The 15,188-nt window shown below is 43.2% G+C and overlaps 1 protein-coding gene across 2 annotated transcripts in view; it reads right to left on the bottom strand.

Moving 5' to 3' along the window:
- Positions 1 to 15,188, bottom strand: part of ston2 (stonin 2) — a 28,063-nt gene that overhangs the window by 10,474 nt on the left and 2,401 nt on the right. Inside the window, exons 2-5 of one of the 2 annotated variants that reach the window (XM_080013051.1) lie at positions 12,337 to 12,526; positions 10,260 to 10,349; positions 9,770 to 9,949; positions 378 to 1,783 (exon numbers count right to left, since the gene is read on the bottom strand). In XM_080013051.1, the coding sequence (XP_079869177.1) occupies positions 378 to 1,783; positions 9,770 to 9,949; positions 10,260 to 10,349; positions 12,337 to 12,430 (1,770 nt within the window). In that variant the 5' untranslated portion in view covers positions 12,431 to 12,526. The remainder of the gene's footprint in view (positions 1 to 377; positions 1,784 to 9,769; positions 9,950 to 10,259; positions 10,350 to 12,336; positions 12,527 to 15,188) is intronic. The other variant, XM_080013052.1, reaches the window with a different exon arrangement.

Below are 15,188 nucleotides of genomic sequence, written 5' to 3'. Positions count from 1 at the left end.
AAATTCCTCCAGGGAGATATTCAAAGCACCATAGTGTTTACAGTAGTGCTGTTATTGACTTTAGTATACAAACTTTAGTAGATAAATCATCCATCTCAACTCAGCATTGTTGAATTAAATACCATGCAGATAACACAATCTTGTACGCAATTGGCACCATCACAATTCAGGTCTTCTCCAGTGTTACAATCTGCCTTTGATGGGCTCCAGACGTCTCTAATTAATCTGAGATGTTATTAGTGATTGGTGTTGATTCATACAATGTTTTGTATATAGAGTTCTCGGGTCTGTCTTGGAAAAGAAAAACCTGTTAAATTCACGCTTTATAGAGCTATTCATGGAACAGCATGACAATACAAGAAATCCTGGGTTCTTACTTGGATGTCATTCAGCCCAAGCTGGCACCGAGGGAGCCCTAAGAGGAAGGCCAGTACGTGCACACGTGTGACCACCAGCTGCTTCAGGATACTCCCGCCCCCTTCTCCGACTGTCCCGTAAAACTCATCCCTGACCTCCACCTGTATTTCCTCCTCGGAAGGCCCGCCGCCCACTGCTGGAGGGCTGAGCAGCCTGGGCGAGTCCGGACTGTTGCCACTCGATGGAAGCCGCCTGAGCAGCTCCAACAGCGAGTGTCTGAAACTCAGGTAATCGTGATAACACACTGTGGCCAGCTTGACCAGCTGCTCTCGGACTGGCTGGTGCGTGATGGGAGACTTGGGCTGGATCCGCCGCTTGTCGCGGTACTGTACCAGCTCCACGCTGATGGTGTGGACCCTGCCCATCTCCTCGTAGTTCTGGAGCCTGTGCTCCGAGACTTCGTGCTGTCGGTCCAGGCGCAGGGTCCGAAAGGGCTTCTCTAGGCCCCTCTCGTAGAAGAGCCGAAGGAGCCCCTCGTCAGACAGGCGGACGTAGATGGGCCCCCAGTGGCGCGATGACATAATGTTTTTCTTCTCCGGGATGCGGAGGAGCATGGGCCAGCCTTCCTGAGTGGTCATGTGACTCGGCTGGTAAGGGCTCAGCAGCGGTGCCCCTCGCTCCTCTCCCGCCATCTCCTCTCCTTCTACCTCTTCATTTGGCAGGCCACCTGCAACACCGAGGCCCACCGACCAATCGGGATCAGCCACCTGCAGATTCCTCAGACGTTCCAAGTCCAGCCTGGGGGTGGGGGATACTTCCTCACTACCTCCCTTCCATCCCCCTCCTCCCTCTGCCCTGGCAGGATGTTGCAACCCAGGCCCCTGCTTGGTGAGGGGCTCTCGAAGCAGAGGCGTCAACGAAATCGAAGCACAATTACTGTCCTGGTCAGTGATGTCATGGCTATTGGAGCTGCGGAGCTGCGGCCTCATCTCCTGTCTGCTATCAAAGAAAGAGCTGAAAGGGTTAATTGTAGAGGGTTTCATATCGTTGAAGTCCTCATCAAAGAACGGATTCTTCTTCGTGTACTTGTCAATGTTCGGCGCAGACCGTTTGCAGGGACTGCTTGAACTGTTTGGTGTAAGGTTCAAATGATGGCGCTCAATGCCACCATTTTGGTCCTCATTCTGATTCCAAAGAAGTGGGCTGATTTGGTTGCTGTTGCCATCCTGAAAACGATGCAGGGTGGCGTTGTCCAGCGCACTGTGGGGTGGCCGACAAGGCCTCTGGTCTTCCTCGTCAAAGGTCACCCAGGAGCTGAGGCGGCCGACTGGGAGAGTCTCTGCTTGGCCGTTGGTCTCTCTGTTGCAGGGGCTCAAGCTGATGGAGTCCATGTCTACACCCTCGTCTTCTATGAAGACGGATAAGTCTGTTGGAGGAAGGGAAGGACACACACACACACACACACACACACACACACACACACACACACACACACACACACACACACACACACACACACACACACACACACACACACACACACACACACACACACACACACACACACACACACTTTATTAAAACTATATCGCCAATTGGTTTTTTTTGTCAACTCAAATCACGTGTCATTTACTTCCTGGTAAAAATCACATGTGCTGTTTATTTTATAGGACAGACCTCGCTTTTGGCAAACCACGTGGCTTTGAAGTCACAATGAGTGAGGTCAAACTCAGGTAATCAGAAGCTCAATTATTATCCACCACAGTCCACCAATCGTATGAGGGATTCTTGGACAGATCCAATCAGCTTTAAGCCATGTTTTGGATTGTGTTGACGCTTTAGGCCAGTGTAAGTTTTGCCAGTTTTTTTCTGCGTGATAGTTGCAAAGAAGTGTCTAAGGCCAAGTGGAGAAGGAGATTGGAGATTTTCTCAACCAGTGTTGGAAATTATTTTTGCAGAGAGAGGCGACGAGGAGCAGGAGATTTATCCGAGCTCGATCAGTAAAAATGGTTTGCTCGTTGTTGGGCTGATGGTGGCCAGTAGGAAGATTTTGACATATCACCCGACCCTAATATATACATTATATTTGAATCTCATTTTTGACTTGAACACCTGACCTCCCCCTGGGGGTTAATAAAAACCTGACCTTAAAATTGTGTCAAGCTTCTTCACCACATTCCAAATAATTATGCAAATTATATTTTTCTTTGATTTTCCTAAATAGTCGATGCAAATGACAGTCAGTATAATTTTCAAGCCATCAACCATTAGGGTATAATTCAAATATTATTGAACAAAACCTCCCAATGATAACAGTATTTTTTTCAAAAATAAAAAACTCAAAATGAGTTTCAAAACATTTTATAGGTTTGCAGCATTAGGAGGTCATATTTACTGAAATCAAAAGCTATTTCAATCAAAAACATCTTAACAGGCCAAGTTACATGTTAACATAGGAGCCTTCTTTGATATCAATTCTTGCATCCATTGAACTTGTGAGTTTTTGGAGAGTTTCTGCTTGAATTTCTTTGCAGGACGTCAGAACAGCCTCCCAGAGCTGCTGTTTTGATGCAAACTGCCTCTCACCCTCATAGATCTTTTGCTTGAGGATACTCCAAAGGTTCTCAATGGGGTTGAGGTCAGGGGAGGATGGGGGCCACACCATGAGTTTCTCTCCTTTTCTGCCCATAGCAGCCAATGACACTGAGGTATTCTTTGCAGCATGAGATGGTGCATTGTCATGCATGAAGATGATTTTGCTACAGAAGGCACGGTTCTTCTTTTTGTGCCATGGAAGAAGGTGAGTCAGTCAGAAACTCTATATACTTGGCAGAGGTCATTTTCACACCTTCAGGGATGCTAAAGGGGCCTACCAGCTCTCTCCCCATGATTCTGGCCCAAAACATGACTCCGCCACCTCCTTGCTGACGTCGCAGCCTTGTTGGGACATGGTGGCCATCCACCAACCATCCACTACTCCATCCATCTGGACCATCCAGGGTTGCACGGCACTCATCAGTAAACAAGACTGTTTGAAAATGAGTCTTCATGTATTTCTGGGCCCACTGCAACTGTTTCTGCTTGTGAGCATTGGTTAGGGGTGGCCCAATAGTAGGTTTATGAACAACTGCAAGCCTCTGGAGGATCCTACACCTTGAGGTTCGTGGGACTCCAGAGGCACCAGCAGCTTCAAATACCTGTTTGCTGCTTTGTAATGGCATTTTAGCAGCTGCTCTCTTTTCTGATGAATTTGTCTGTCAGAAACCTTCCTCATTCTGCCTTTATCTGCACCGACCTATCTGTGCTCTGAATCAACCACAAATCTCTTCACAGTACGATGATCACGCTTAAGTCTTCGGCAGCAGAGAGATCCTTTTTCTTCCCGTATTGCTTGAAACCTGTGGCCTGCTTATTAATGTGGAACGTGCCTCTTAAGTAGTTTTCCTTTAATTGGGCTCACCTGGCAAACTAATTATCACAGGTGTCTGAGATTGATTTCAGTGATCCAAAGAGCTCTGAGACACAATACCATCCAGGAGTATAATTGAAAAACAAAAAATGTAACGTTTATGACACTTAAATACAATTTGCATAATAATTTGGAACACGGTGTAGTGTTTTTTCCCATGTTTGAATGAAGAATTTGGAGAGTTTGAAGACTTTCACCCCGACTCAACTAGAGTGTTGAGATTATAGAATAACACATTTTGTATCCAAAAACAACTCAACTGTTGATGGTGCAAAATCAGATGTGGGTTTTTTTTGGCCAGACAATAGTCTACCAAGGGGGCATGAACCCCTAGGTTATTTGTTGCTAGGTGCTGATGCCCTTGGTCTTTTTTTTTTTTTTTTTTTTTTTTTACACAGTGACAGAATGTTCTGTGAGTAACTAAGTGAATCTGGGGTAATAAAAGTGGACCCTGTGTCCTCAGGGGTGCCCCAGCGCAAGGTAGCGATACTAATTGCCAAGGGAGAAAGATCACCGGAATAATACACACACACCAACACTCAGGGGTTGAGCAATAGTCAGCAGGATTTGCTGTGAGCAGTACCGGGCTCCTTTACAAACTCAATAGATCTCAATAGACCAGTAATCCTCATACCACATAACCCAATGTGAGCTCTTTGCTTTCTTTGACCTGGCAAGAAGGGAAATGAACAAGACATGTATACCTATTCAAAGAGAAAAACAAGTCTGGTCCTAGCAGAGTAGTTGTTGGGGCTTGAGCGGTAGGTGGCCTGTTAGGTGGATAACAGTGTGCTTATGGTACGATAGGACCTGTGAAAGCCTCCATTACCGCGGCCATCCAGGACAAGTTCACTCACGTTAAAATCCAGGGCTGTGACGTTTCCTCCTGCCTCCTCCAGACCAGAGAACGCGGAAACTTACAGAGGCAGCGGCCCGTCCGTAGAGTTTCATCAGGAATATGAGTCATAGCTTTTTCTCTGGCCTGACTGAGCCGCTCCTGAGTTAAAACGAACTTGAATCGAGAATCCATTGCATGCTTCCATGATTGGAGTTTGAATGCATGGGGCCAAACTGTCCGGTTGGTACGTCTATTACCTAACATTTATCTAACTTTTGCACTTCTCTCTTTCCGAAAACGCAGCCTCTGAAGGTTCTCAGATATTTCCTGTCTGAGAAAATACAAACGGGCAAAGTGAAACTCATGTCAGGCTTCCTTCTCTTGGACCCGTATTCTACGGGGCAATGCGTTAACGGACCCTAGTTGGTGTTTCAACGAAGTGAAAGCACAGCACAGGTGAACTTTTCAGAAAAGAATAAACCGCAGTTTCAAACAGAATCTAATGGCGTGATCTGGAAGTCAAACTAAAAGAAAAACGCAACTTACAGGGTAACATGAAAACAATGATTGATATCTGACTACATTCTGACGGTATTGGTAGGACGACGTGTTGCCTTTCCCTCAGCAAACACCACAGTCCTTTTCACTGTGCAAACACACAGCCAAACATAAATCTTGCACAATGATGCACACAAAAATATACAGATAAGGAAGGTGCAAGGAAGGGAAATATTAACTCTCAATCTTGGATTGAAATGATCTTGTATCCTTAAAATAAGGACAGACAGACAGACAGACAGACACACAATCAATCCAATACCATACAGTATTCAAAAACAAATCTAGTCTGCTGTTCTCTTCAATGAGTGACTTCTCTTTAAAAAAAATCCTCAAAGTGAAAGTTCTATCATTGTCAAATGTTCTAGCTGGTTAAGAGTTGAACCTGCACATTTTTGCAATGAAGGAGGTGTCTCTGAAACCGTATTGGATCAGAAGCCTTTCCTTACCAGGCTGTCAGGTCTATACAAGTGGTTCCCGTCGAGCCCCGGGCTGCACAGGTCGTGTGCAAACCTGCCGCCTAGTTAACCCTCCCCATCCCTTTCGTCTGTAAAACCAAATCTGTCTCACCACCTTTTCCCCCCGATTTCCTCCACCGACAGTCTATTGCACCCTTGATTTACACTTCCTTCATCCCGGCACTCCACTCCCTCCCCCCTTCTACGTCTGTTTAACAATCTGTCAGCCTTTTAATCTCACTGCCCCTGTAATCTGCTGCTGCCTCTCAGCACCCCTCCACCCCTCCATCTGTCTGCGAGTGGCTCTACCTGTTGCTTCTTGCTCTAAAAGTCTCCCTGGAGCATTCGACTCAGATGCCCGGCTCTACCCCCGTTCCACCAAATCAGGCCAACTGACAATCTTGCATCTAAAAGTTGTATTCTGTAAGATTATTTTGTTTAAAAACAATCACATACTTGACACTTTATTTAGCGAGCACTGGATGAGATGCATTCTGGATGTGCTTTCTCTAGATGCTGTTTCCATTGTTGGCATCCTCCTTTCAGCAAGAATGCAAAGAACAACCGGCGCAATTTGATAAAGCAGCATAGCTAAGATAAAGGTACTTTATTAATCCCCAAAGGGAAATTCCAGTGTTGCAGCAGCAATGACATGCAAAACACACATCATTTACAAAAACACGTCGTTTTTTGAAATATTAATAATATAAATAAATAGAATAAAATAGAATTTAACTTGGTGAAAGGTAAAGCTTAAAAGTGGAAGTTAAATGTAAAGTAAAAATGTGTTTTGTGCATTGCCATTCAGAGGAATTTACTCTCCTGGCACAGTGGGGAGTCATTGTAGGTGGCTATTGCGGTGAGCAGGAACGACCTCCTGTAACGGTCCTCATTGCAGCGGAGCTGAAGGAGCCTCTGGCTGAAGACACTCTGTTGTCTGACCAGTAGGTTGTGTAGGGGGTGTGCAGTGTTGTCCATTATGCTGAGCAGCTTATGCAACAAGCTTCTCTCCACAACCTGCTCTATGGGCTCCAGAGCAGTCCCCAACACAGAGCCAGTCCAATCGATTCAGAAAAAAGTAACCGTCTTTGAGCCAAGATGAGGGTAAACCCGAGGTGGACTTGTAGTATAATCCCCAAAACGCATAGGGTCTTATGGATTTCCACTTTACCAGCTTTGAAGTGGTGTTGTCTGTGTTGAAATGTTGACATTCAATTGCGACTAGCCTTGGAATTTTAATTTAACGAGCCTCAATGAAACAATTTTCCGAAGATGAGATAGCAAGATCCTATGGTAACTATCCAGATAGTAAACAGGCATGCAATGAGGACTGTTTTACTGAACCTGTGAGTCACTGGGTCAGGCAGAGTGCGGTACTCAACAGGGTGCTGGAAGGTGCTAAGTGGGTTTTAATGGCAACATGTGGACACAGAGAGATCCTCGGGGGTTGTCGTAAGATTAACACGTAGACGAGCCGCCCCCCAAAAAGGAAAACATTGTCTGAGCTGCTTTGTCAGAACAGTGTGAGACCTCCTTCCCCGAGGGCTCCTCCTCTGGGACCTCCTACAGAAAACATGAAAACTGTTCCATCTTTTTAGCTGAAGTCCTTTGAACCATTGTTGATACAGAGGTGTATTGTTTATTGAACTGCATTTCTTAGGTTTACTGTATATTGACAACTATTCTTGTTTATTGTTTATTTTGTAAGTTTTTTAATTGTACATTTTTAGGTTTATGTTTATATTTTTTGTTCATCATGAGGTTATTGTATATTGCCAAATGTGTATTGTTGATCACTAATTTTTAGGTTTATTTTCATTGTACATTTTTTTTTTGCATATTACCACATATTTCTTGTTTATTTTAATGTGTTTTTGTTCATTTTTAGGTTTTATTATTTATTTATTATTGGTCATCCAGTTTATTGTATATTAGCCATTTTTTAATGTTGTTTATTTTTGTTTATAAATGTAAAGGTTTATAGTTTATTGCGAAGTTTATTTTATTGTTTACTGTTAAATGTTTGTTTTATTGTATATCAATTTTTTTCCTACCTTCTAGTTAATATTTAGATTTGCTGTATATTGCCATTTTTCCATGTTAATTATTTTTGGCTTATTTTACTGCTTTTTGTAAATTTTTAGCTTTATATTGTTTGTGTATCGTTTATCATTCGGTAAGTTTCGCTGCTGCTCTAGAGGTTCCACTATTAATGTGAGGAGGGCAATATTCAAGTAAGAGCGACACTTTGTGTTTTTTCATAAGCCCATTTGCCACCCCTTTGGTAGCAAACTTAGCACCAAATTTGCCTGTGTATCACCACCTTTGAGCATGTGTTAGTTCACTATGAAAAATGATTTATTTTATATGAAGTAAAAAAAAAGTGTTTCAATAACCACATTTTAATACATTGAATGCTTTTACTCATATGTTACACTGACTACTAGGAGCTACCCTCAGTTATTCCAGCAGCCTTACATTTACATTTAGTCATCTAGCAGACGCTTTTATCCAAAGCGACTTACAAGGGAGAATAACATTCAAGCTACATTGCGACAGAGATATTAGTGTAACAGTAAATACTGCTAGGTAGTGCTAAGTAATTGTAGGTTAGGACAGGAGGTACTCTCTGAAGAGCTGGGTCTTCAGGTGCTTCTTAAAGACAGAGAGGGAGGTCCCTGCTCTGGTCATTTTTGGCAGCTCGTTCCACCAATGTGGGACTACAAATGAGAATAACCTGGATTGCCGTGGCTTGGGTTTGAAATGCCGTGTGTGGAGCGAGGGTGTGAGTCAATCCAAAGATATTTCTCACATCATTATATCACTGTTCATAGATCTCACCCCGTGAAGGCTCAGATTTTCAGCTGAGAGAAGGGTGAATTGATTAGTCACACACACACACACTCACACTCACACTCACACTCACACTCACACTCACACTCACTCTAGGGCTGCCCCCTGAAAGTCAACGAGTCCAATCGTCAGTCGACTGAGATTCTTCAAGTCAAGCAGTCGTTTTAGTTTTTTTTGTCAGTCAGTGTGCATTAAAATCACATAAATGATGAAAAACGTGAAAGATAAACAGAAGCTTACAAAATGCACAGGGATAAAATTTCAATGAGGAATTATAAATAAGGGGATGAATATACTGTATTTTTACATGTGTGAATCGTCTGGACACGGACGCAAACACAGCTCTCTGTGTGCCCCAATCGCCGTTCCCCATTCCTCCTAAGAAAACAACTAAAAACAGGGTGGGGGCGGGGCACGGAGGAACGGGGCATGACTTGTAGACTCGTTAACAATATTTTTTGAGCATAACGCAAGGAGTGAGGGTGATCAGGGAGAGAGTCACAGACAAAGTGTCCACATTACGCATGGTTTCTTTCCATAAGGAGGCGTAAAATAAAAAAACTGTTCAGGCACGCGCATAGCGGTACTATTGGAGAGGGTCCTCCTCCGCGCCCCGCCTCGGGTTGGTGGCCTAGGCGGCCGCCTACTTCGCCCATAGGAAGAGCCGAGCCCCCCTGCCACCGCCGAATAGTTGAATATTCGCATTGAACATCCAAATCCGATTACACTAACCAAATTCTGAGTCGGGTACAGCCCTAATCCTAATATCATCAAATATACTCTCAGCGAAATATAAAAGCAAAAAATAACAACTGCTGTAAACAAACTCAACTTTTTCAAGTATAACATTATTGAGTTTGTTTTGAGAAAGCACATCTCGCAACTACCTAAAAATGGATTCCAGGGATTTCCAAGAGTTAATTTTTTCTAAATTTTTTTTTTTAAGACTACAATTTGTGTATGGAATATATAATCTTAACATGTAAACAATAACATCTCACCCCATAGGCAAATATTTTTTCAACCACCTTGAATTCAAGAATTTTCGAATCATTTTTATTTTTGTAAAATCTAAATAATATATAATAATAATATAAATTCTTGATATTTTCTCGGCTTTCTCTCTCTCCCTGCACAGATCTACAGTAAGAAGAGCAGCTTATATAGCTTGCGTCGAGAAAACTGTAGAATGTGTGAGGAGACAGCCCCTCGAATGTGAAACGTAAGACAACTTACTCTGCGTCTGCGCGAGAGTCGGGTCGGGGTCGTCACTGGTCGCCTCCACGGAATTCAGGTCGCAAGACGACGCGCCCATGCTGATAGAGCTCTGCTCCGAATGGGTGGTCCAGCTGTTCTCAGAGGGGGGTGCTGCGCTCCAAAAACTGGCCGTCGAGCAGATGCTGTGGCGTGCGGCTGCTGGAATACAAAAAATGCGCCTATATACATATTTCATACGCTTCATAAGAGTAAGAAGTCACTTTTTAATGAGCTCAAGGAGTTCAACATGGCTTCCTTGGTGTTTCAAGTAGTAATACGTAAGATAATTTTGCTTTAAAAAATCCAATATCTCATACTTTTTTGAAGATTTTATAAAAATTTTCCTATAGAGAGAGAGAGAGAGAGAGAGAGAATATGATTTCTTGATGTCCCCTAGATGTTTTACATCAGAGCTTTTGGAGGTCAAGGCCGGCCTTCAAGGTGGGTAGATGGGAGGGACGTGTCGTACCTTTTACCTGTGCCTGAGGTGCGGGGGAAGGCAAGGGCTTCTCGTCGAAGAGAACCCAAGTGTTGTGCTGCAGAGGCGGATCCAGGCACTCTGCAGGGGCAGAGGTGAGATTTGAAATACCTTTCAAATCTGTAGAGAATTATTCAGGTAGCATGGTGAGTTATCGATAGTGGAAACGTTTACGACCCGCCTCGTTTTTGATTGGCTAAATGGCCATGATATGACATTGACGAACGCCGCGATTGTTTGGCTCGAGTCACACGTGAGAGGAAAGCGGCGGCACATCACACAGAGGATTTCAAGAGGCGTGCTCCAAACCATAATGTTTAGTGGAGGCACGTGTGGCGGTATCGGCACAGTCGACAGCTCAGACTTGGCACCGAAATGAGCCACTGAAATCTGCGTTGCGATTCGGGCCGGTAGATACCGATTGTATAGGAACCGCCTTCATAGTGGTAACGGGTTTCGGCACCCAACCCAAACATCCCGCACATGATCATGTTTTGATTCAGAGTGTGCACAGAGAGCAGGGGCTATTCACAGACTGGTCTGTTGTCAATGTGTGTGAGTGAGTGAGTGAGTGAGTGAGTGAATCAGATTTTACCCATTTTAATGTTGATATATTGATAGTTAAAAAAAATAAGTGTAGAATTCACTTCTATATAGGCAGTGGTAGACACATTGCCGAACAAGTTGCAAACAGCTTAAAAGTGAATATATTTATTTCTTCTGAGACTAAAACAGTATAGAAGAAGCAAGCTTTTGACAACCTAGTGGATTGTCAATTTTCACCGAAAATAGCAACGTCCTCAAGGGTGAGAGCAAAGGGCTGTATTTCATAAAATATTTGGTTTGACGTGCCAAGAACCTGCAGAGTGTCCCGGGACGCGGTGAGTATGTAGATATCTCCATCCTCGCTTCTTCGATGCATGCTTGGGCCATCATTGTTTCTCCCCCGCTCCAAAATCACCCCATTAATTATATTGTTTTGGTTGAAAGATAAAGAAAACGGAAGCATTTTATAGAACATTAATTACAAACAAGGCCTAACCCATATTAAAATATATACCATTTCTCTGTCCTGTTCAGTGTTTTTAAACTGCTGTGCACTAGCGTGCCATGACAGGTGCGTTTCAAATTCCACTGAAAAAAATTACATCATGGAAATGAGCTATTGTGTTGCAAGAACAAAATTGCAATGTTGTACTAAATCATCAGTTCCAGCAAGAATGCCAGAAACTATCACACTGAAAGTGGGAACTGTCAATAGTGATGAAAGGTTTATCTCTTTTTTGAGATTCATTTCTTGACAAGTCACTCAGTAGAGTTGTTACATTTTCAAACTCTTTGTTCTCTTGGTTCAGTTTTCTAACACACAGTGTACAAGTCAGGAGAGTCGGTTTGGCTCAGAGTTGTGAAAGGAATTCTCACAAGAATCACTGAACTCTGTCAAAATAATTTGTTGTAGTGCAATGCAACGAGTTAAATCACAGTAAGTCACATTCAATATGAATTATTCCAAATGCCATGGCCTTTATCCCCCCCCCCCCCATTTACCTTGGAATTTAATTGAATCCTAGGTAATTATTTTCAGTTTGTGAATCGGAGATTAAGTTGCTCGCCCGCTCTTTTGTCGCATCACAGCATCGCTAACTATTAGTAGGCCGTAATAATAAGTACGGTTCCACTTATTTGCGATGTTTTGTGAAGTGTTTAGTGATTGTCCAAATAATGTTCTTCTTATTCTTCACAGATAGTGGTGTGCCTTGGATTGTTCATAATAAGAAACGTGCCAAAGTTGAGGAAAAAGGTTGGGAAACCAGTGGTTGTGGGTAATAAACAACACGTAGAGCATACAAATCTGCTTTGAAGAATTCCCCCCCGAGGCCCACGTGAGTTTACTTCTAATTCTACTGAAATCGGCCCTAATCTCCGCTCAGGCACCTATTGGGGGTTATCGGATATCCCGGGGGGGCGTAAAAGTGCATTTGCCGTGGTTTCAGGTTTCCGGTGTACTGTACTGTGTGTGTTACAATACTCACCACCACTCCACCCCCCCACCCTTCACCCTCCATACCTGTTTGATGCTGCACGTCGTTTCCAAAGGGCTCATCCGCAAACTCCACCCAGCCCACCCTTCCGGTGCCAGAGTGGCTGTTGGCGGTGGCCATGGTCACTGTGTGTGTGTGTGTGTGTGTGTGTGTGTGTGTGTGTGTGTGTGTGTAGCAGAAACTGTTGTGATCAGCAGATTCCTTTCATTTCTGGCACTGCGGAGGGGACAAAGGGAAAACAAATGTTGTTTTAAGTGTGGAGTGGAAAACGTCCATCTCTCCTGAAATTGCAATCGATGTGAAAAATTAACAATAAACAAAAAACAACTACCTTATAATCAATTTTTTCCCGTTTGTTTATTTAAAGGTAATTAGCCTTGTTGTAATTAAAATGTTAATTGCATTAGAAAAAGTATTTGAATTCAATTAATTTTTATTTTTTTTAAATTACATTCTAATATTTCATTGCCACATTGAAAATGAGTGCATGCTGACATGATAGACACATTCAGAGCAAAAATAATCGTTCTATTCAAGCACGAAACGTCAACCACACATTTTGAAAGAAGATAAAAAACAACGACGATGGAGAGGGGAAAAAGTCTGTATTTCTAAATTGTAATTCCAAATCGTGATGTTTGTCATAGGTCACGAGAGAGTTGGAGCGCACGGAAAAGGCGGCTCACCGACAGGATATTATGTCATTCGGAGTCAACACAACAATTATTATTAGGTCCCACCCACTCATAAGTGTGGCAGACCCACAAGTAAAAGGATATGTTGTGTGTGTGTGTGTGTGTGTGTGTGTGTGTGTGTGTGTGTGTGTGTGCGCGCAGGCCAATGGGGCAAACACCTTTAAAAAGAAATGTTGAATCTCCTTTTTTCAAACACAGTGGTGAGATAAAAAAATAATAAAAATGAATAGATAAAGGAGTACAACTGGAAGTGTATCAACGTGGAAATTAACATGTGGACACTGCAGCGCGAGAGAGAGAGAGAGAGAGAGAGAGAGAGAGAGAGAGAGAGAGAGAGCCAGAGAGAGAAGAGGAGGACACACCTCCAGGAAACGTTTGCAGACCTGCCAACCTTGGGCAAATATTTTGAGTATCACAATAGTGTAACTCTCCGTGGGGTTTGAGTTACTGCAGCTAAATGACTCCAGTTATTCACACCGTAGCCGTCTCGTAACAAGACTTCTCACATAGTATGCAAGCTACAACGGCTAACTATACTGTATATACAATTTGATCTCATTAGGATATCCCCCTGAAATACATCATCAAATTTACAGAACCTGTTTACCAACTAGAGATGCAGTTTGCAATTTTTTGAAAGTCTGACCTGCTGATTCTGATTTTTGCCAATTCTGATTTTCATTGAATAAAACATTTTATAAATTATAAAACATTGACTATTACATATATTTTACATCATCATCTAATCATTTTGAGTTTATATCCATGATCAGTGAACACATCATCTGATCTGATCACCCTCATGTGATAGGACAGCTGCACATACAGACGACCGCTGCAATTTTCAGTTACCACAATAGTGAGATTGCTGACACTGTGTGTTTATTACTGTTCAATATTCACTATGGAACAATAATAGAACACGAAACAGCCACTGAGTTCCAGTTAACTAAAATATGAGACCGTCACCAAGTTTCAGTATAATGCAACCTGTAACTCTCACTGAGTTTGTGTGAGTGGAACACAATATTTAACTAACATGGAAATGTCCAGTTCACACTCCAAATGAAAGTCTTTCACTTTTAAGTGCTAATATACCTTTTTGTTATATTTATAAAGGTACTTGCCATTCCAAAATAAACTGCTATCATTGCAAAAAAAAAAAAGTAATAATGAATAACCGACTCTTCTCACTCGTTCACTGGAAGTCCTCCTTCGCTCACCGTGTATTAAACCAACTGAATCAAATCCAACGACCCATCTTACTGAGTGACTCGTCAAGAACAGTCTCAAAAAAAAGATGAAAATCTTTCATCACGAGGGGAGCTCTGCTGTAGTAACAGCTATAGGATTTGAATAGCGATTAGAATATTATCAGGTAATAGATAAATCATTTATCTAATCTTCTTCTACCTTGAAGAACCTCCAAAGGGCTGACATTTTCTTACTTTGGCTGTCTTTTTTGAGCGCCAACTACGCAACTACGTTACATTAGTATCGTGTTTGAGTATTGACACATTTCTATGAGTATATGAGCACTTTAAAAAAAAAGCGGGGGCCTGGCCCTTCCTGTCCACACACGCACGCACACTACTCACACTACGCTTCTCTAGAACACCCCTCTTCCTGAGACCTTTTGGATACTTTCACCCGGCCTGGCTTGACTCTCGACATCTTTCAGCTGTGCTCTCCCCCTCCCAGTCCCTTGAGCCCCCCCCCCCACCCATATTTCTCTCCTCTCCTTCTCTTTTCTTTCTTCATATCTCACGCTCCCTCTACAGCCTCTCAGCTGCGCAGGCCGTGGCACGCCCTTCGACCATGACGGGGTCGCTTGTTGGCCGAGGGCGGGCCGGTGTTGTGGATTCAATTACACCCACATGCTCGCTCAGGCTCTGGTACGCTTTGTGCGGCGGGGGGGGGAAACACTCGCGCCACTTAAATTTAAGAGTAGATGCAGGCGGCAAAAAGGTGTTTAAAAGTGCCATCGGTAACACTGGACAATTAGTGACAACTTTAGTGACAACTAGTGGCAACCACAGGAAACAATGGAAATACACCAACATTTGCCAAACCTGAATGTTCCTCCGCCAAGACACTTCATAAGGCCAGATTATGCGTCTCCCTCCGCATGTAAGCGAACGTGCACGGGTGTCATTCGGAGATGCTTGCGTGGCCATTTGCTC

The sequence above is a fragment of the Zeus faber genome, assembly GCF_960531495.2.
Source record: "Zeus faber genome assembly, chromosome: 13".
In the NCBI taxonomy this organism is placed as follows: domain Eukaryota; kingdom Metazoa; phylum Chordata; class Actinopteri; order Zeiformes; family Zeidae; genus Zeus; species Zeus faber.
The sequence above is the reverse complement of the archived record's forward strand: the minus strand, read 5'-3'. Positions and strand labels throughout refer to the sequence as shown.